The 23,042-nt window shown below is 48.6% G+C and overlaps 1 protein-coding gene across 1 annotated transcript; it reads right to left on the reverse strand.

The window, feature by feature from the left end:
• Positions 1-455: 455 nt before the first annotated feature.
• Positions 456-4,771, reverse strand: Noto (notochord homeobox). The gene is made up of 3 exons (XM_021165811.2): positions 4,408-4,771; positions 3,130-3,341; positions 456-602 (listed from the first exon to the last, which is right to left on the reverse strand). The coding sequence occupies exons 1-3, from the start codon at positions 4,769-4,771 to the stop codon at positions 456-458; spliced, it is 723 nt and encodes a 240-aa protein (XP_021021470.1).
• Positions 4,772-23,042: the final 18,271 nt, after the last annotated feature.

Here is a 23,042-nt window from a genome sequence, read left to right on the forward strand (position 1 = left end):
GCAGGAAACTTTGTTTGAAGTGAGCTAAGAAATCTCCTTCGTTCTAGACTTTGGGGAGAGTCTTTCCACACTGTGATGCTGATTCAAGGCTGCCTATTCTCCATAGCCAGGCCAGTAGATTGCTGATGAATCCATCTTCAGGGCAGAGCTGGGACAGCGTCTATCCCATAAACCTCACCAGCTGGTACTCTGTAAGTGCTTTACAGACTTTAACTCACCCTGGGAGAGATGTGTAAGTTATCAATATACCTCTATCTGCAAGACGTAAAACCTGGCCAAGGACATAGGTCAATCCATTATGCTGCTTCCAGAGTTCCCCTGCTTGATTGTTCAAGTACATTTGGTGTCCTTTGACCTTATGGAAGCTCTTCACTGAGATGTGGGACAGGGAGGGCCAGCAGGTACCACAGGAAGAACTAGCCCATATAACATGACTAAAGCCTCTTGCTCTGTCCTTAACTGCCAACTCCCAACTCAGCATCTTCACTCTGGATGTTGCCATCTGAGCTGCTGGAGGGCTCCTCTGTGACAGAGGAGGAAGGCAATCTCAGTTTTTGCTGCTTCTGATACTTCACCCTGCGATTTTGGAACCAGATCCTCACCTATAATTGGAGGCAATGAGCAGGCATCAGAATTTGACCAGCAGACCCCTTTACCCGTCACTGTCACTTCTCCCAAATGTCATTCCTGAGTTCTCAGTCACCGCACATCCATCCCTGTCTGTACCTTTGTAGTTATTTTTCTAACCAAGTCTCATTTCACCCAGGCTAGCCTCAAACTCAATATGTAGCTCAAGATAGTCCTGAATCCCTGGTCCACCTGCCTCCACTTGGGTTCAAGTGTGTGGGGTTTCAAGTGTGTGCTACTGTCCCCACTGTATGTGGTACTGGAAATGGAATCCAAGACTTCAAGCATTTGAGGCAAGCACTCTACCAACTGAGCTATGTCTCTAGCCCCAGTGAGTGCTTATGACTACAGTGTGCTGGTGCTGTACCAGGTGACTGTGACAGTGACAGCACAAAGGCATGGCCCCTGTCCTCTACAGCTCACCATCCAGTGGGAGAAGGACAATGAAAATAAGGAGATACAGCCAGGCGGTGGTGGCACACGCCTTTAATCCCAGCACTTGGGAGGAAGAGGCAGGTGGATTTCTGAGTTCGAGGCCAGCCTGGTCTACAAAGTGAGTTCCAGGACAGCCAGGGCTACACAGAGAAATCCTGTCTTGAAAAAACAAGAAGGGGCTGGTCAGTGGGTAAGAGCACCCGACTGCTCTTCCGAAGGTCCAGAGTTCAAATCCCAGCAACCACATGGTGGCTCACAACCATCTGTAACGAGATCTGACACCCTCTTCTGGTGTGTCTGAAGACAGCTACAGTGTACTTACATGTAATAAATAAATAAATCTTTAAAAAAAAAACAAGAAGAAGGAGAAGGAGAAGGAGGAGGAGGAGGAGGAGGAGGAGGAGGAGGAGAAGGAGAAGGAGAAGAAGAAGAAGAAGAAGAAGAAGAAGAAGAAGAAGAAGAAGAAGAAGAAGAAGAAGAAGAAGAAGAAGAAAACAAGGAGATATACTAGATCTAAGAGGAGTTACAAACAGAGGTTTGGGTTGGGGGAGCTCTTTGAAGATAGGTCCATCCTGGTCGGGGCAGAGAGCAGCTGACTGGGTGGAGCAGGAGGACAGCCTATGGAATGGCTTTCAGTTAACATCAAACTCAACTCGAGGACCAGAAAGAGAAGTATGACTGCCAGGGAGAAAGGGAGAGGTCAGCAAGAGCCTGGACACCCAACCTTGAAGGCCAAAGGGAGGGAAAATCAAGTTTGAGGCTTGCGAATGGGATGTGACATCATCCTGAAGTAACTGCACAGCTGGCTGGTGTGTGGAGGCTGGATGGAGGCTGCTGCAGTAACCCAGGGGGAGCTAGGGGTGTAGGAATGTAAAGCAGGGACAGTGGAGAAACAGAGTCAATCCCATCTAGGATGACTTCTTTTGTGAGTAACCAGGTGGGCGGTGTGACCGAGATGAGGAGAGAAACGGATAGAGGGGAGACAAGAATTGAGGTTTTATAAAGTTTGTGATGTCTTCCTAGAGATGTCTAAAGAGTTAGTGGCTGAGGATGTAGTTTAGTGATAGGGACTTGCCTAGGATGACATGCAAATCCTAGCAGAGAAAGATAGACTGGGAATATAAATCTTAGTGGCCAGATTAGAGAGGGTATTTTAAACCATAGCTATAGGTGATGCTCAGGAGTCAGCTGAAGGGAGGGACATATTTGTTGGCCTCGACAACAGTATATCTTTTTTTTTTTTTTGGTATGGGGGGGGTGTGTGAGACAGGGTTTCTCTGTATAGCCCTGGCTGTCCTGGAACTCACTTTGTAGACCAAGCTGGCCTCAAACTCAGAAATCCACCTGCCTCTGCCTCCTGAGTACTGGAATTAAAGGCGTGCGCCACCAAGCCTGGCCCAACAAGGATATCTTGATGAACCAGTGGGAAAATCATCATGTTGGGATAACTTCAAGAGAAAATAGGGGGCTGGGATGTAGATCAGTTGGCAGAGCCCTGGCCTAGCACACACACACATAAAGCTCTGGGCTTGACACTTGTGTGTATGTGTGTGTGTGTATAATTTTTTTTCTACTTCATGTGTACTGGTGTTCTGCCTGCATGTATGTCTGTGTGAGGGTGTCGGATTCCCTGGACCTGGAATTACAGACAGTTGTGAGCTAACATGTGGGTGCTGGAAATTGAACCTGGGTCCCTTGGAAGAACCACCAGTGTTATTAACAGCTGAGCCATCTCTTTCACTACCAAAAAATGATTATTGATATCAACCTCAGGCCCCCACACATACACACATACTTACACACACGTGTGTGCCTACACACATGCAAAAACATACATGCGCATATGCAACCCACACACATAAAAAGGAGGAAACACTAGAGGAACCTTTGGTTATGTTTATAATGTGACTCCGGATAGGAATATTACATAGGGAATGTGTTTTTAAAAGGGGGGGCTCTCTCCCCATCATCCTAGCTCAGAGGAAAAAGGTCATATCTTCTTCCCATCCCTTACTACAAGGGTATCAGCTGCCCCCTACACAGCCTGAGCCTCGCCCCTGCTCTCACCTGGTTCTCCGTCAGGTGCAGCCTGGCAGCCAGCTGGGCTCTCTCCTTCCCCACCAGGTTGTGCTGCTTTGCAAACACCTTCTCCAACTCTTGCAGCTGCTGCAAGTTAAACGTTGTGCGAACCCTCTTTGTGTGTCTCTCTGTCCCGTGGTCCCGAAGGTTCACAGTGGGTGCCCATTTCAGAGGGCCTAGACAGTAAGGTAGCTCTGGTCCTAAAGAGAAACCAAGAGCAGACTTCAGCCAGCAGCCACCTGCCCACACATGGTAGGAGAGAAAGAAAACTCCAGGCCCTTTCTTCTCCTTGGCCTGTGATCTAGGAGAGAGTGGTAGGGGCTGTGTAGAAATAACCCCAGAAGAGCTAGGGAGATGACTCAGCCAGAAAATGGTACAAGATCGAGGAATAAAATCTTAGCAGCCAACTTAGAGGTGGTATTTTAAACCATGACTATAGGTGATGCTCAGGAGTCAGCTGAAGGGAGAGACATGTTTGTTTTGATTCCTAGCACCAAGTTCGTGTTTGTTTGTTTTTAAAAAAGGCTTTGTTTGACCGGGCTGGAGAGATGGCTCAGCGGTTAACAGCACTGACTGCTCTTTCAGAGGCCCTGAGTTCAATTCCCAGCAACCACATGGTGGCTCACAATCTGTAATGGGATCCGATGCCCTCTTCTGGTATGTGTCTGAAGAGAGCAACAGTGTACTCATACGTTAAATAAATGAATAAATAAATAAAGGCTTTGAAGAAGTAGAGACAGGAGGATCATTGGGGAGATGTTTGGCTAGCCAGGCTAGACAATTAGAAAACTCCAGGTTAGGTGAGAGGCCCTATCTCAAAACTAAGATGGAAAAGGGCTAAAGAGACAGATTGGCAATTAAGAGAAATGCTGCTGCTGCTGCTGCTGCTGCTGCTGCTGCTGCTGCTGCTGCTGCTGCTGCTCCTGGTTTTGGAGCCCATGTCCAATAGCTTACAGCCTCTTGTACTTAAGTGTAAATAGCTCTCGGGAAGCTGAAAAGTATTGAAGACAGCTGATGTTGACCACTGATATCCACATTCGTGTGCACTCACCTGTACACACACATATATATATACAAATTAAAAACACTCAGAAGTATGGAAAAGTCAGGGGATGTGAAGGAACGCTGTGAAAAGCTGTCTTCTGAATTTGACATGATTAGTACAACCATGAACTCACAGCAGTGATTACAGGCATACACCATCACCCCGGGCTAACTCCAGGAGTTCCCCCTTGATGCTATCTGCCACCGCTTCCATTCTGATACCTGTGAGCCTGAGGCCCTGCTGGTGGTGAGTGACATTCAGTCCGGGCACGCAGGACATGGAGCACAGCGGGTAGACGCCCACGCTCAGGTAGGCGGGCAGCCAAGACCCTGTGGAGCACACCCAGGGCAGGACCCCGTACTGCGACACTGCTCCGAGGAGGTTCAGACTGGTGCAGGTAGAGAGCGGCAGAGAGGTGGCAGCCAGCTCTCGGGTCTTGGGTCTCGCCAGGATGGCCTCGACAGAGAAGGATGACTCCAGGCGTCCCTGAGCTAGTCGACGCGGGACAACTGGGGAAACAGCCCCCGGACAGGGGCGCAGGCTCCCGGGCTGGACCTGAATGCCTGAGGGAGCAGGGCTGGACATGGCGCGACCCTGAGGGGACCTCCTAGGCTGTGCAAGGAGCTCAATGGGAGAGAGAGAGACCACCTTACTAAAGGAACGGGAGACTTGTGAATCAGGATCCCTAGGGCCAGCTGTTTGCAAGGACTCTTAAACTTAGCGGGTGGGAGGAGGCGGGGCGAAGGCCTGACTTAATCATCGCTGATTGAGGCCAGGCAGGTTGCATCCCACCAGGACAGGGGTGGGAGGCGGAGAAGGGGGTCTCCTCCACTCCAGTGCTTTGGGGAAAGTACCTTGAATTTACTACAGCTCACTGTGGTGCCCTCCATCTCCCTCTTTTGTTTGAGAAGGTCTTACTCTGTAACTCTGGCTATCCTGGACCTTGTAGTTCAGGCTGGCCTTGAACTCACAGATATCCACCTGTTTCTGCCTTGTGATTGCTGTGATTAAAGGCATGCTCTGCCAAACCACCCACTCCTCCTCTGTTCCTTCTTCAATCTGCCTTCCAGGCTGTCCTCCAAGTCACAGCTCATGGCAAAATCGCGGCAAGCCTGCCTCAGCCTCCCAAGTACTAGGATTGCAGATACATGCTACTGTGCTTGGCTTCGAAGTGGCTCTCTGATGATCCTAGATGAAGGTCCTTTGCCTGCTCATGACATCTGTGATGCCAGTTTCCCCTGCTGGTGTGGGGAACAATGATCTCAGAAGGGTGGGGCAGTGCCTGCTGCCTGATTTTCCTAATCCTCACCCTCTTCCCAATTAAATTTGTGCACTTCCTCACTGCAGCTGGGATACCTGCTAAGTACACTCTCTTCGCTGAGTTCCTGGGAGAGCCCCCTTAAAGCAGAAGCCCTGGCTAGATCCACTTAAGGACTGGAATTTTAAAATGTGTAAACATCGTATCGTAGTGAAAAGTGAGTCTCCTAGACTCCTGAAGCTGCTGCTGTTACCACGTCCTCTGAGGTCTTTTCTGAATACCCTTGCCCTCAACACAGGGTCTTGTTAGAAAGGTCCTTCCTGCTGGCCCATGGATTGCTGAAGGAGGAAGATCTACAGTCCAAGGCCACACCTGCTTTACAAAGCAAAATAAACAAGGGGTCGTGATGACACTCTCCAGTGATCCTGGCACTTGGAAGTGGGGGACAACAGAACCAGGAGGGTAAGGACATCCTTAGTCACAGAGTGAATTTGAGGCCAGCCTGGGCTACAATAGACATTGTCTCAAAAACTCAAACAGGCCTGGAGAGATGGTTACGTTCTTGTTACTCTTTTTGGTTTTTCGAGACAGGGTTTCCCTGTATAGGGTGGCTGTCCTAAAACTCACTTTGTAGACCAGGATGGCTTCGAACTCAGAAACCTGCCTGCCTCTGCCTCCCGTCCCGAGTGCTGGCACTAAAGGCGTGCGCCACCACGCCGGCTGTTCTTGTTACTCTTGCCTAGATTGGAGTCAAGGCACCCACAAGGTGGATCACACTTAATTCCAGCCCTCGGGAGGCAGAAGCAGATGAATCTCTGAGTTTGAGTCTAGCCTGGTCTACATCGTGGGTTCCATGCTAGCCAGGTCTGTATATTAAGACTCTGTCTTAAAAAAGAAAAAAAAGAAAAGAAAAGAAAAAAAAAAACAAAAAAACCAATGAGAAGGGCCTGGGGAAATGGTACAGTGGGTAAAGTGCTTGCCATGTAAGTGTGGAGGGCCTGAGTTCAAGTTTCCAGAATCTCATAAAATCAGAGGTGTCAGCAAGCATCTGCCGTCCTCACAGCTCCAATGAGGTGACAGGAAACAAAGAGGGTGACATCCCCAAGAGCTCCAAGGCCAGCTAGCTTAGGAGAGACAGAGACAGAGAGGGAGAGAGACAGAGACCCTGTTTCAGACAAGGTGGAAGGGAAGACAGGCAACCAGGTTTGTCCTCTGACCTCCATACATGTACCATGGCATTAATGTATGCAGGTACTTGTGCATGCACACACACACATCTAAAAAAAGAGATAGAAAGGGGAAGGGAAGGATGAGAGGAAGAGAGAAAAGAAAGAAAGGAAATAGGCAGGAGCTAGTTCTCTGTAGGCAGCAAAGAGAAAATGGCCCATGGTAAACGGTGATAGCAGAGACAAGGTACAGAGTTCAACCAACACCAGGTCAGGGAGACACTAGCCAAGGTCAGAGACTGACAACTCCATTGAGGTCAGCTCAGTCTAGTGGCCAGCAGAGGAGCCAATCATAGGTGGAAAGAGGGACTTGAACACGTGGACCACCCAGAACTGAATGAGCAGTGCATAAACAGCTCCTGGCTGTCTACCTGGTCAGCCCAGGAACATGCCAAGAGCACGTGCAGCACCCCCCCCCCCCATTGGCTTGGCCTGTGATAAGCCTAGAGAATTAACCAGTGTCAGTAGAAATTACCTCAGCCATTGTCCAGTTTCAGCTGGGTGCCATATAAAAGCCCCTACTGAGCATCTCTATAGTTTTCCCTTCTCCTGGAACCCCGCTCACTCTTAGGAGTTTCTCTCCTCCTCCTGCCCCTTGCGTTCTCATTTTCCTCAGTTACCCAAGAAACGTTGCTTGCTTTGTTTTGCTCACTCACCCATGCCCCAGTGTTTAATCATCATTGTGCAGAGACCGAGACAAGGAGCTCAAGAGCCTGTCTCAGGGCTGGGCATGGGGACACACACCTTTAACCCCATCACTTGGGAGGCAGAGGCAGGTGGGTTTCTGTTGAGTTTGAGGAAGGAAGGATCTTTCCTTTGTCCAGCACTCTGCCTTATGTGTGTGTAGAGCAGGCACCTGTGTCCCAACTTTGCCAGTAGCTACTCAGTACTTTCTTGAGTTGCATGTTACCATTTGTAGTTACCATCTTCGAAGTGGAGAATGATGGTGGTAACCTTGGCTTTGAGGCAGGGCTTGAACTGCTCTGGAGGTGGAGCCTTGAGAGCCCCCAATTCCCTGGCTCTCCTGGCATCCTGCCTTCCCAAATAAATGCCTAGCACTAATGTTGCGCCACCATGTTGCAGCTGGTTCTGTGTTACCCCATGGCCCTTGGCTATTTGGGACCACAAATGTGCCACCCTGTCCTGCCAGAGGTAGAAGGAATCTTGCTCTCCCTTGAATACACACCTGCTGTCCCAGTTTGCCAAAACCAAAGCAAATGTGGGTGGAGAGGGTTTATTTCTGCTTACAGGTTACAGTCCGTTACCAAGGAAAGTCATGGCAGGAACTGAAGCAGAAACCAAGAGGGAAAAGAGAACTCAGTTTATGCCCTGTGTTGGAATGGTACCTCCCAGAGTAGGTTGGACCCTCCTCGGTCAATTTACAATCAAGAAAATTGTCCTACAGACATGCCGGAAGGCCAAAGGATGGAGGCAACTCTTCAGCTGAGGTTCTGTCTTCCCAGCTGACTCTAGTCATAGTTCATAATAAAAATTAACCTAGCCGGGCGTGGTGGCGCACGCCTTTAATCCCAGGACTTGGGAGGCAGAGGCAGGTGGATTTCTGAGTTCAAGGCCAGCCTGATCTACAGAGTGAGTGCCAGGCCAGCCAGGGCTACACAGAGAAACCCTGCCTCGAAAAACAAACAAACAAACAAACAAAAAACAAACAACAACAACAACAAATTAACCAATCCACCTGTCCTAACTCCCGAGGAGCCCTGCAACAAGCCTGGGGATGTGGCTCAGTTGGTGGAGTGTCTGGCTAGTATGCATGAAGCCCTGGGCTCAGTATTCAGCATCTCATAAAACTGGGCGTGGTGGTGGTGCCTGCATCCTCAGCATAGTGGGAGGGAGAGGAAGACAGAGCAGCAGTTCAAAGTTACCCCTGGCTACAGAGGAGTTTGAGGCCAGCCTGGTCTACATGAGACCCTTTCTCAAAGAGAAGAAGTGCAAGTCTGGAGAGAGAGCGCAGCAGTTAAGTGGTGTGAGGGTGGGGATATAATTTGTCCCACAGGATTTCCTTGACAATTGCAGGGCCTTTCTTTTGTTTCTCTCTTTTTTTTTTTTTTTTTTTTTTGACAGGTTTCTCTGTGTAGCCCTGGCTGTCCTGGAACTCACTCTGTAGACCAAGCTGGCCTCGAACTCAGAAATCCGCCTGCCTCTGCCTCCCAAGTGCTGGGATTAAAGGCGTACGCTACCACTGCCTGGCCTTTCTTTTGTTTCTTGATATGGATTTTTTTTTTTTTTTGAGAGATAGACTCAAGTAGCTGGCCTCAAACTTGCCATTTAACTGGAATGACCTTGCATTCCTGACCCTCCTGCCTCTACCTCTCAAGTGCTGAGATCACAGGGTTTGCCACCACTCCCAGTTTTATTCAGTGCTGAAAATTGAACCTAGGTCCTATGGGTGCTGACTAGCCCTGTTCCCGATACTTCCTGCCTCAGGCACTGGATATTAATACCAGGGCCTCCTATATGCATGGCAAATGATCGATTGAGCTACATCTCTAGGCACTTCCAATTTTTTTAGAAAATAATTTGCATAACTACTAAAATATTTCAAACATCCCTCTAAGGAATTTCACTGTTTACTGTAGCACATTGTATAACACCGAACCAGAAGACAGCTGGAGACGGAGCTCAGTGGTAAAACACTTGGCCCTGAGTTCAATCTGCAGAACCACAGACAAAAACCTAGACTGTGGCAAGTCCTGGCATTAAATGTAGGCTTCCTCCTGTATGTGCACCTATACCCACGTGTGCCTACATAAATGCAAGCACGCATAACACACACAAACATGAAAATGGGAAAAATGAAAAACACTTGGAGGCAACTTACAGATTTTCTGGGTGCCTAATGCTTAGAAGGGTTCTGCTGCCCAGAATTTCCTGAAGACGTAAATTTTTGCCATTCACCCTGGAGCAATCTATTTTATTTTTCTCACTCAACTGTGAATGCCCCTCAAAGTCATTGTGTTTAGAACTTTTATTTTGGCGGGGGTGCAGCGCACTACCATGAAGCTACATCACCAGCACTAATTAGTTAATTGACTCGATAATTTTATTTTATTTTTTTTTTTGGAGATAGGGTCTCACTATGTAGGCCAGGCTAGCCTCAAGCTCACAGAGATTTTGCCTGCCTCTGCCCCACAAGTGTTGGACTTAAAGGAGTGTGCCACCACCATGCCCAGACCTCGCTTTCATTTTTTGAGACTGGGGTCTCACCAAGTTTTACAGGCCTTGAGCTGACAATCCTCCTGCTTGAGCCAGTCAAGTAGTTGTACTTACCAGCTTGCACCCAAGCTGTGGGGATAACTTGTCCTTTGTAATGGCTGCATTAGGTCCCATGGTATAGGCAAACCACAATTACTCAGCTGTTCCTTTGCTGAAGAACGTGAAGTAGCCTCCTAGCTTCTGCCTCTACAAACAGAACAGGTAATAGACACTATTTTTAATATTTAATGCACAACTGGTGACCTTATTTCTATACAAATTCTGAAAATAGGATGAATGGTCATAAATTTATATGAATTTATATTTTATGCCACATTGATCTCTAAAATAGTCTTTAATAATTCAGTCCTTGCTATATCCAAGGATCCAGCACAATGCCAAGGACTCAGCTGACCATGTAAACAATATATATTTAAAGCATGGTGTGATGATGCACTTCTGTGTTCCTAGGAGGTAGGGGCAGGATGATCATGAGTTCAAGGTCAGCTTCAGCTACATAGCAAGTTTGAGACAAACTCTGCTTATATTAGAACCTGTCTCAACACACACATACACACACACACACACACACACACACACACACACACACACACATGCGCACAGAGAGAGAGAGAGAGACAGACAGACAGACAGGTACCAGCTCAGCTGGTAGAGTACTTGCCTAGCATGCATAAGACCCGGGTTTAATCCCCAGCATGCCATCCAACTGGGCCTGGGGCGTGGGGGCAGAGGCCTATAATCCTAGCTTGGGGACATGGAAGTAAGAAGGTCAGGAATTCAAGAAGATCAAGGTCATTGTCAGCCATCTTTAACTGCATAGCAAGTTCAAGGCCAAAATGGGCAATATGAGCAACAAATACAGGCTGGCAAGATGGTTCAGTGGGTAAAAGCACTCGCCATCAAGTCTGCCAACCTGAATCTAATGCCCCAGGGCCTACAGAATGGGTGCAGAGAACTGGCTTCTGGAAGTTGTCCTCTGGGCTCTGCATGTGTGCTGTGACCAGAACATGTTTGCACAGGATCACACCTGCACGTGGCATGCACAAATAAATACAAGTAAGTGTAAAACGTTGACTTTAAAAACAAACCAAGGGGCTGGTGAGATGGCTCAGCGGTTAAGAGCACTGACTGCTTTTCAAAGGTCCTGAGTTCAAATCCCAGCAACCACATGGTGGCTCACAACCATCTGTAACAAAAATCTGATGCCCTCTTCTGGAGTATCTGAAGACAGCTACAGTGTACACACATATAATAAATAAGTAAATCTTTAAAAAAAATGGCCAAGCATGGCAGGGTACAATTTTAGTTCTGGGAGGCAGAAGCAGGTAGATATCTGTGAGTTTGAGGCTAGCCTAGTCTAGATACTGAGTTCCAGGACAGTCGGGGTCATATAGGAAATAGAAACAAGCAAAAACAAAAACAATAAAGAGGCTGGGTATGATGGTACACATCTTTACTCCCAGCATTTGGGAGGCAGAGACAGGTAGGTCAATGGAACCTGAGTTCAAGGCCAGCCTGGCCTGCATAGTGAGTTCTAGAATATCCATGGCATTCTAGTGAGACTCTGTCGAAAGAAAGAAAAAGAGAGAGAGAGAGAGAGAGAGAGAGAGAGAGAGAGAGAAGCACACACAATGCATCAGTATATTGTGTATGTATAAGTGTTTTTCCTATATGTACGTTTGTATACCAGATGTATGCAGTTGTTCAAAGAAGCCAGGAGAAAGTATCAGATCCTCTGGAACTGGAGTTGTTAAGTTACCATGAGGGCACTGAGAACCAAGCACTGGTCCTCTGCAAAGGCAACAAGAACTCTTGACCTCTGAGCCATCTCTCCAGCCCCCAAATGTATATATTTTTAATGGTCAATAGCATACACCTATAACCTGAACACCTGAGAAGTTGAAGCAGGCCTATGGTCAGTGTGGGCTACGTAGGGGACCCTGTTCTGTTTCCAAACACAGTAACTCAAGGAGACATGGCTAAGATCTATCCAGCTATCCTCACCCCAATTCCTCCCGCCTCTCCTGCCCACTCTGTCCTGAGGGGCTCGCTCTCCTCTCTCAGCATGCTGAGCACTGAGAAGTGAATAAGGTCTGGGGCAGAAGTGGGCATGAGACAGCAACTGCACATGAAGCATCACTGTGCATGAAGCATCACTGTGCATGAAGCATCACTGTGCATGAAGCATCACTGTGCATGAAGCATCACTGTGCATGACTGTCTTCCTTAAGTCAGAGCACGCTCCCTCCACTGGATGGAGGAGTCCCCTCACTGAGATCTTAGAGTCACCAGGAAGCTGAGAGCCGGGGACCCCCTTGCTACCTTCTCTCTCAACATCCCTTTTTCCTGTTTTCTTTCTTTACTGTCCCTTTCATAATGGTTTCCCCACTACCACCACTCCAAAGGGGAGTTGTTGCCATCCTGAAGTCACATGCTTGGTGATAACCATGAAGCTCTATGGAACTAAGGTCCACAGCCAACAGCCCAAACCACGGACTTTAAGTAGGGCACAGCCTGCAGAGAGAGAGAGAGAGAGAGAGAGAGAGAGAGAGAGCGAACCTGAAGGTCCCCTGGAGAAGCCCCTCACATTTTCCCCTGCCCAGGCTGCCTCAGCTTCAGCCCACACCTGCCCCTCTTTCTCTGCCCCTCCTTCCATACTGCACCTGACCAAGGGGAAAGAGCAAACAAGGAGGTTGTTTGTTCTTCCCTCCCTGGAATGCTCCGCCAGAGGAGGTGCTGTGTGTTGACACTCAGGCACTTAGGCAGTTTCCAAGGGTTTCCTAACTTTTTCTTATGTATGTCGCTTTTAAGACCCTCTGAAGTCCTATGCTCTTTAATTAGAGTGAAGTTAACAAACATGTATTTGTTTGAGCTCTTTTCTGTGAGTTGGGTTTTATGAGGGGGTACAAAGAGCTATGGAGTGTGTGTTGAGGCTTCTGCCTTGGGAACTACCGGTGTCATGGTGCGCTGGGAGATGAAACAGAGAGACCCATCTACGACTTGCTAATGCAGCTGCCAAGCCAGAGGATGAGTCCATGGAAGTGTGAAAGTCAGAGAGATTAGGGATAATTCATTTTTACTATCAATATCTTTTTGTAGTGCTGGGGAATAAAACACTGGGCCTCTTACAGGCTAGGCTAGCTCTCTGCCATTGAACAATATCCCAGCACATTTTTTACTTGGAGACAGGGTCTTCCTAAAGTGTCCAGGCTAGCCCAGACAGACCTTGAGCTTTTGGTGTTTCTGCCTCAGTCTTCCAAGTATCTGAGCCAATACCCTGTATCTCCAGAGGTGTGAGAAGGCTGCCCAGAGACCTGCCTCTTTAGCTAAGTCCAAAGCGAGCCAGGTCTACCAAAGTCCCTGAGTCCTGTTGAACTCTGAAGGAAAGAGAGCTGGTCTGCACCTTGGTGACTTTAAGGATGACTGAGATAAAGGAGGATAGGTCAGAGAGAAGGGGCAGAATGTAGCCCAGGCTGCCCTTGCCCTTGCTTATGTAACTGAGAATGGCTTTGAACTCCTGAGCTTCAGCCTCCCAAGTGCTGCATTTATAAGCACATGCCACAATGCCAGGCTTGAAACAGTCCGTGCTGTATCCACTTGTAACCCCTGGTATTGGCAGCAAGTCAGTTGAAGCCCTTTCTTGTGTTGAAAAAGACACCAAGGACCCACTGAAGGAGGTGCCTACCCCAAAGGCAAAACATGGTGCGAGCTCTGCACATCCAGGTCCTGGTGGCCATACGATAGCTCAAGGTAGGGTCAGCGCCTTCCTCGGCAGTGCAGATATGCTGGGTTTGAATTCTTTCTCCCCCTTCCCTCCAGCCAGTTTCTGAAAAAGTAGAAAGAGAAGTACCCCCAACCTGTTACCATTGCTCACGCCACAAGGTACTCAGGCATCCCTGTGGCCCCACCCCTCTCCAGTTGGAACTTTATTCTCATTTCACATGAGTAGAAAATAGATCCTGGTCAACTAAATGACTGGCTTCATGACAGGATGTCATACAGCCCAGGCTGGCTTTGAACTCACTCTATGGGGATGACCTCAATCTTCTTTCCATCTCCACTTCCCAAGTGCTGGGATAGAAGCTGTGTTCCACTGTGCCTAGTATATGCAGTGGGCTCTTTGCATGCTAGGAAGCACTCCGCTAACTGAGCTGCATTTCCAGTCCCATGACTTCTTTCATAGCCAGTAGTCTATACTCAGTATGGGTTTGCCCAACTCTGACGTGCAGAAGAGACACTGGGGGTCTGGCTTCATCATAGAACACTTGCTTCATATTTTGAGACTCTGGATTTGATCCCAGCACCAGAAGGGAAAAGACGACCACAGTAGCTTACACATGTAATCCCAATCTTAGGAATGCCAAGGCAAGAGGATGACCATGAGGGCTGAAAAGATGACTCAGTGGGTAAAGGTACTTGCCACTAAACCTGACGACCTGAGTTAAATCTCCAAAGACCAGCATAGTGGAATGAGAGAACTGACTCTCACAAGTAGACCTCTGACCTCCACACATGCGCTGTGCCCCATACATACCCATATAGACACATACACTCACTAAAAATAAATAAAATGTAATTAAAAGTTACAAATAAAGGCATAATGGCACATGCCTTCAATCCCGGCACTCAGGAGGCAAATCTCTGTGAGTTTGAGGCGAGCCTGGTCTCTGAAGCAAGTTCCAGACCAGTTAGGGCTACACAGTGGGATCCTGTCTACAGTTAACCAACCAAACAACCAAACAACCAACAAAAAACAATAGAAACAACAACAAAAATAAAAAACACGTTTTTTTAAAAATGTCAAGACCTGGTAACACTTTTCATCAATCCCAGGACTCAAGAGAAGAAAGCCTGGTCACTAAGAGTTTAAACACACACACACACACACACACACACACACACACACACACACACATCCCTCAGGGCCTAGAGACATGGCTCAGTGGTTAAGAGGGAGTACTGCTCTTACAACAGGTACCTCAGATGGCTCCAGGTCATCCAATGCCCAGGCCTCCCTAAGACGTTCATAGTTTTTTCAAGATAAAAATCTTAAACAACAACAGACAAACAACAGCACCAAAATGAAAACTAAAGGTTGAGCCTGAAAGGAGCTGATTTCTCTGTACTCAGCCCTTAGAGGGGAGGGTAAACTTTGTTTTTGATGATCAGGAGATGGGAGAGAGTTGGGGTAGGGAGTAAACCTTATTCACGGCTACGTCGGTTTGTGTGTTTTTTGAACAGGGTCCATGTAGCCCAGGCTGACCTCTAACTCTCAGCAATCCTCTTGCCTTGGCCTCTGGAGAGCTGGGATACCAGGCATGTGCTACCAGACCTCCTAACTCTCTTTTCTTTTTTTCCAGATCTCACGATGGCACCTGGGCTGGCCTGGAACTGCTTGTAGACCAGGCAGGCCAATGTGGAACTCACAAAGTTCTGTTTGTCTGCCTAAGGATCAGCTCAGACCTTCTTTCATCCATTGTAACCTTTCACACTCTTCTACAAGTGGACTTCTGGTCGATCCACTAAGCTAGCCTTTGCCGCTGGCTCCAAGGCTGGGGTGCTGAGCCCAAGGGGCACAGTCTGGCAGGGCTCCGGAGGGAGGAGTGATGGACACCCTGAGAAAGCTCATTTTGCAGGCCAGGTGCAGAGCCTGGGGCTCTCCTAGTGGGCTGGAGGCCTGGCTGGGTGTTTGCTCAGCACAGACCTGAGAGTCCTGGGAGGAAGTCTGTGTCCTGACTAATTTGTTTGCTCTTCACACTTGCACCAAGAGCTACCCCTTGGGGTGACCTAGGAAGCGGTATAGATTCAGAGACTCCAGAATCCCAAGAATAGCCTAGAAAAGCCACCATCTCCAACTTCCTGGTAGGAGAGGAGAAGGTTGAGCCCCTTCACAAGCTATAAGAGATGAGAAGGACACAGCCCACCCCCTCCTTTCCTGGGAGGAACCATGTGGTGAGATGCCCCCATAGAAGGGTTTGGGCTTTTCAGGGACCACCTAGAGAGGAGCAAATGATATTACTCTGATGCCCCACGTAGGAGAGTCTGACTTGGTTGGTCCAACCTGAGGTTGGAGGTGGAGGTGGGGGAGGCTAGCTGTTTCCCAAGCCTTAATTGGAACCATGAACCAATGTGGCTGTGTCCCTTACCCATTCAGCAGTCTAGCTTGGGCCCTTATGCTCATTTATTTACATACTTAGTGTGTGTGCGCGGGCACATATGTGTGCATGTGCCTACAGAAGCCAAAGGCTCATTTTGTTTTGCTTTTTGAGACTTGATATCTCTATGTAGCCCTAGCTGGCCTAGAACTTGTTGTATAGAAAAGGCTATTCTTGACCTCACAGAAGTCCACCTGCCTCTGCCTTCCAGATGCCGGGATTACATGACTTCAACCCCATACTCTGCGTTGTTCCACCTGGTGTTTCGAGGCGGGATCTCTCACTGAGCTGCATTTTATCCCCCAGCCCCAGGAGTGCCAGGTGGGCAGATCGAGGTGCCAGGCCTTTTCACGTGGGTGCTGGGCGAGCGAACTCAGGTGACTTGCTTTCATCACTAGAGAGTGGAATCAGTGGTGCATTGTCACTTCTGAGTCCGGGTCTTAGGATCTGGAGTTTTCCTTCAACTTGCAATATTTATTCTTTGGGTCCAGTGGCTATGAGGAGAAGCTCAAGTACAGAAAGGAAGAAAGAGACAGACAGACAGAGACAGACACATCCAGTTAAGATCATTTCCTTTTTTCTTTTTTTAAAGATTTATTTATTTATTATATGTGAGTACACTGTAGCTGTCTTCAGACACTCCAGAAGAGGGCATCAGATTTCGTTACGGATGGTTGTGAGCCACCATGTGGTTGTTGGGATTTGAACTCGGGACCTTCAGAAGAGCAGTCGGCGCTCTTAACCACTGAGCCATCTTGCCAGCCCCCAAGATCATTTTCTATGTGTATGAATATTTTGTTTAAATGCATGGCTGGGCGCATGTATGTTCGCCTTGGGCCTACCGAGGCCAGAGGAAGGTATCTGATTTCCTGGAATTGGAGTTACAGATGGTTATAAGCCATCTTGTATGCACTGGGAACTGAACTCAGGACTTCTGAAAGAGGAGCTGGCCCTCATCGCCACTGATCCATCTCTCCAGCCCTAGTTGGATTATTTTTCCTGGACAAAAATGTCTACTTGTGTGTCGTGGTTTTGAGAGGCCATTCCTACTCCATCTTGGAACCGGCCTCCATCTTAAAAGAAAAAAGAAAAAAAAAAAAACACCTGAAAACTTGACCTGCAGCAGAACCCAAGCTGCACACATGTACCAAGAAGGACCCCAGGGCTTGTCTTTGGCCAGAGTTACTCCGTAATTATTTCCTAGTAACAGTTAATCAAAGATTAGTCTGATTGTTTCAGGTGAACTTTCAGACCATTCCTGATTGTATACAGTCTTGCTTCAGAGCACCACCTGTCTGCATACAATAGTTATTCAGTTAGATACTTGCCAGGCTAAACTCCCCTCTCTTGCTCACCATTTCCTATAAAGCCTTGTCCCCCTAAGAGCTCGGGGCTGCACCCTCCCATTTTGCTGTCAGAGATAGCAGTGTGGCCCAAGGCCCAGCTTGTAAATAAAGACCCTAAATGCAATTACATCAGAATCAGCTCCTTGGTGGCCTTTGGGGGCTCAGGAGTGATTCCTAGCACAACAGTTTGGATAGGTTTGCCCCCCACCTCATGTGTTTGAATGTTTGACTCACAGGGAATGATACTATTAGGAGATGTGGCCTTGTTGGAGGAAGTGTGTCACTGTGTAGGCAGTGACTGACTAACTGGTTGTGGTGACACTGACTGATAGCCACAGCACTTAGGAGGGAGAATCGGGCACATCAGTAATTCAGCAGGGCAGGGAGTGGTGCAAACCCTTAATCCCAGCACTCTGGAGGCAGAGGCCGGCAGCTGGATCTCTCTGAGTTCAAGGCTAGCCTGCAGAGCAAGTTTCAGATCAACCAGGGCTACACAGAGAAACCCTGTCTTGAATCCTGCTCCCCCCCCCCCCCCGCAAGAAATAAAAAGGATCAGTAATTCAAGGCCACCCTTGGCTACATAGTTTGCAGCAGTGGTGGATACTTGAGATCCTGTCTCAAAAAAAAAGAAAGAAAAGAAAGAAAGAAAGAAAGAAAGAAAGAAAGGAAGGAAGAAAGAAACAAAGAAAGAGAAAGGAACAAGAAAAGAAAGGAAAGGAAAGGAAAAGAAAAGAAAAAAAAAAGAAAAGAAAAGAAAAAAAAGAAAAGGAAAGAAAAGAGAAGAAAAGAAAAAGAAAAATTAAAACAGACAGGCGTAGCAGTCTATACCTTTAACCCCTAGGGATTAAAGATGGTAGAGGTAGGCATGTCTCTGTGAGTTCTAGGCCAGTCTGATCTACATAATAGGTTCCAGGACACTTGAGGCTACACAGAGAGACTCCTCTGTCTTAAAAACCAACCAACCAACCAAATAAATTTATTTATTTATTTATTTATTTATTTATTTATTTAGTTAGTTAGTTAGTTAGTTTTTGGTTTTGGTTTTTCGAGACAGGGTTTCTCTGATAGCCCTGGCTGTCCTGGAACTCACTTTGTAGACCAGGCTGGCCTCGAACTCAGAAATCCGCCTGCCTCTGCCTCCCGAGTGCTGGGATTAAAGGCGTGTGCCACCACGCCCGGCTAAATTTATTTTTTTATTCATTCCTCTGTTCCCCCCATATCTCTGTCTCTCTGTCTCTGTCTCTGTCTCTCTCTCTTTCTCTGTGTGTGTGTGTGTTGTGCTACAGCATCTGTGGAAGTCAGAGGAACAATTTGTGGAATTTTGTTTTCTGCTTCTATCATGTAAACTCCAGGAATCCATGTCAGGTCATCAGGTTTGGCAGCAAATGCCTTTATCTGCTGAGCTATACCGTTAGCCTCATCCTTAAAACAAAACAACAACAAACAACAAACAAAAAAGTAGGTGCCATTATTAAAGCCATCCGGTTTAGGGGATAGCCTGTTATATAACCACAGAAACCATTATGCAGTCCTGGGTGACTCTCTTATAACACAGGAGCTGTTTGAGGTTATATTGTCACAATATAATATGTCGTGACAGTTCATTTAATCATTTTTGTCTGTTTTTTTTTTTTTTTTTTTTTTTTACAATTTATTTATTTTATTTATATAAGTACACTGTAGCTGTCTTCAGACACACCAGAAGAGGGCATCAGATCCCATTACAGATGGTTATGAGCCACCATGTGGTTGCTGGGAATTGAACTCAGGAGCTTAGGAAGAGCAGCCAATGCTCTTAACCACTGAGCCATCTCTCCAGCCCATTTTTGTCTGTTTTTGAGATAGGTCTTTCTATGTAGCCTTGAACATGCCATCCTCCTACCTCAGGCTCTCCAGCACTGGGATTTCAGGTATACTTGAATGGGTTGAGAAGTACCTAGGAGATTAATTAGACACACTTCTGAATATATCTTTGAGGTTGCTCCAGGACATCAGCTAAGGGAGGAGGACCTGCCCTGAGTGTGGTACCATTCAGTGAGCTGGGGGCCAGACAGAACAAATGCTAGTGCCGGCTTTCCCTCTTCCCTTCCTTCTCCCTGTCTCCCCTCTTCCTCTCTTTCCTAGCTCTGCCCCATCACACATTTCCACCATGATACTTCCTTCCAACAGGCCCACCAGGTAGAGAGCCGTGGCCGTGGATACCGCGAGCTCAGTTCCTTCATCCTTCTTAGCTGTCGACACCACCAGCTGCATCATGTGGATGAAAAGCTAGCCATCACACGGGCCACTGAGTTGGGAAGCTCCTGGGTTAAGACCATTGCCAGGTTTCTAGGGAGAGAAAATTCCTGGACCCCGAAGCCTCACTTCAGACTTTTCAGACCGTGAGTCAAGAACTAAGCTGGGGCTAGAGAGATGCCGCAGTGGTTAAGGACACATGCTGCTCATCAAGAAGATGTGAGTTTGGTCCCACATTGGGTGGGTTCAACTGTCTGTAACTCCAGCTTTTTGTGGTCTGATATCCACTTCTGGCCTCCTTGGATTCATCCCCGCCCCCAATACACACACAGAGGGTCGTCCCCCACCTCCCCCGCACACACACACCTTCTCTTCTTCTCTACAATACCACCAGGTGGTACTGAGTCCTTTAGACGGACATACTATTTTGTTTTGGAAATATCTGCGCTCCCAGGTTTTGTTCCAGCCAGAATTCAAGAAAACACCCAATAAGGGTGCAGGGCTAGTCCTATGCAGAATGTCGTCTCTCACAGCGGGCGGCAGAGGGCGCGCGCAGACCGCTTGATGGGGGCGCCTAATTTCCGCAGCGGCGGGACCTTGCAGTCACAGTAACACAGAAAGGGAATGAGACTGGAGGGACAGAAGTCTAGGAGTTGGGACCATTTTGGCCTACAGGTCAAAGCTACGGTAGATGAAGCTCTCATGGGGTAGGAGATGCGGCAGGCCCCTGTGCCCAGAGAGCAGCAGAGAATGAGGGAGCTGGGAACCCAACTGCAGCAACTCTGTAAGGAATTTAGACCAGCATGAAGAGTTCAGAGAGTACAGAGCCAGGCACAGACTTAATTGATCAGTTCGCACTTCCGAATAGCAAGAAAAAAGACTTTAGAACTCCAAGGAGAGAGGACTGATTGCCACGATAGTGTGTTTCCCAAAGGTGGGGGTCAGAGTGAGGCAAGGTGGAGAGTCCCTGTGTGACTCCTGAGAAAACCTAACATATGGCCTGAAGGGAAAGGGAGAAAGCTAAGGACACCTCGTTGCTGGACAGCTGAGATGGAGACAGACGCTGTTTGTTCCTTTGATCACTGAGGAGAAGACAACCTGGAGGGCTGCCTGCAGGAATAGGTTGGGAGCCAACAGCACCAGGACAGGGAAGGAATCAGCCCACACCTGGAAGGTACAGGGAGGGAGGGAAGGAGGGCAGAGAGCAGGGGCAGGGATCTAGTGGGGACATGGCTTCTGTGTGAGTCTCAAAGCACCCAGGAGTGTGTGACTGTCCTTTCCACCTGTCAGAAATTTGACTTAAGACTAAGAAACACACCTCTGGCCAGGGCCAAAGGAAGCGGAAGGCTTCAGGACACCAAAGACTCAGAGCTGGACTGGGGACCAGCCAATGTTTTGGATACCATGGTTTCCTATGCTGGGATCTACCCTGGCAGCCTGGGGAAGGGGTGTGAGAAGGGGGAAGAGGCACTGGGCCTGGAGGCAGCAAACTTGGGGCTGGAGGTGAGATTAGAAGAAGAGGGTCCTTGGGCTGGAGAGATGGCTCAGTGGTTAAGACTCACTGACTGCTCTTCTGAAGGTCCTGAGATCAAATCCCAGCAACCACATGGTGGCTCACAACCACCCATAATGAGATCTGATGCCCCCTTCTGGTGTGTCTGAAGACAGCTACAGTGTACTTACATGTAATAATAAATAAATAAATAAATCTTTAAAAAAAAAGAAGAAGAAGGGGGCCCTTATTGCTCCCCTTTCCTCTCCCAGACTATCCTCTTTTCCTCTTCTCCTTGTTTCTCCTCTCCTCCTCTCCCTATCTTCCTCCTCCTCCTCCAGCCTTTTGAAACTGGACAGCATGTAGCTCAGACTGGCCTTGAATTGTCTGATGTAAGTTGAACTTGACTCTGAGCCTTCAGCTTTCACCTCCCCACTGCTGAATTGCAAACCTGTGCCACCATGTCTTGCAGCAGTGCCGATCTCCTTCCCTCATCTTCCTCCCCGCCTTCCTTTCCCCACTCCCTGTGTCCCTCCCATTCCCCTATGTTGGTATTTGAATCAACCCCGTTTTTTACCCTGGGAGTTGGCCTTCCACCTTCTCAAACTTCAGAGGATAGACAAGTTGCAAATTTCGTGGCATTGGAAAGAAGGAAGCCTCTCTAGTCCTCAGCAGGAGCCCCTCGGCGTCTCCCTTGGGTGTCCCCCTCCCAGGGACCAGTGGTTACAGCGGCCCGCACCCGCGGGCGGAATCGCGGCCGGGGGATTGAAGCGGGCCCCCTAATCTCTGATACACTTGCGAGTCGGCTTCCCGCCCCGGGCCAGCTCCGCGAGCAAACAGGCGGGCGCGCGCCGCATCTCAAATGCCGCATTTGAGTCGCGGGAGGACGCGGATGCCGCAGGCTGGTCAGCGCCCCTCCCGGCCTAATCCCCGCCAAGCCCAGCCGGCTGCGGCCAGAGGATTAGCGCGCTGGGCCGCTTTGCTGGCTCCCTAGGGCCGCAGGCTAGTGGGGGCCCTCATCCTTTTCAGTTGAGGCTCTCTGTCCCTGGAAAGGACAGCAAGGTTGTCAGCAGGGAGGTGACAGAAGGGTGGAGACACCCTCGGACTTGACTTGCTGATGGCGGCTCCTCCCAGGCTGAGGAGGACATGCCCGACCACATTGTCCATCGATGGGTACAGGGTACAGGTACTCATGGGTGCCAGTGGGCTCCACACCCTGAGAGCTCACTATGGAGCTGGAGAGATGCCCAAACCACCAAGACTTCAACACACCTTCAATGACCTGGCCTGCTACAAGGTAGACTACAAGCCCTCACTCTGCCTTATGGTGGAAGGCAGGGGGTTCAGAGGCTCCAAGCCAGACAGACACAGGCAGCTCCACAAGTAGTTAATGAGAGAGGTCATGGCAGGAAGAGAGAGGGGCACTGTAGGAGTCTCTGCGGATAGGATGGGCTTGCAAGGCTAGACCCTGCCCTGCGCTTGGCCTGTGTTTGCTTCCTACCTTTCACTGTCGGAGCCAGGCCGAAAGTCATGTCTGTCTCACCCCCAGCCCAGGCCAGGAAACCTGAGCACAGCCCCTCTGGCCCACACTGGCAGTGTGGCATTTCCAGACAGAGCAAGCCTGGTGCTGTGGGCCCCTTCTTGCCCTCCGTATGGGTAATTGAGACCCGGATCCCCACCATCACCCTCAGAAGCCCACGGAATTCTGGAGTTTTAGGGACCTCAGCTCCGGCTGAAACAGGATTAGTCATTTTGACACAGAAAAGAATTTCAGGACTAGCCAGTTTTATGAAGGAGAGTGGGAAGATTTTATTGAAGAGATTTTAATATAGGCTTAAGCAAGAGGATTAGGAGGAAAGGGGGCACGGGAAAGAGAGGTACATCCAAGAGCCCCGACTTCATTGTTTTTA

Source organism: Mus caroli, unplaced genomic scaffold (assembly GCF_978045245.1).
Source record: "Mus caroli unplaced genomic scaffold, Mus_caroli_1 scaffold_7, whole genome shotgun sequence".
Lineage (NCBI taxonomy): Eukaryota > Metazoa > Chordata > Mammalia > Rodentia > Muridae > Mus > Mus caroli.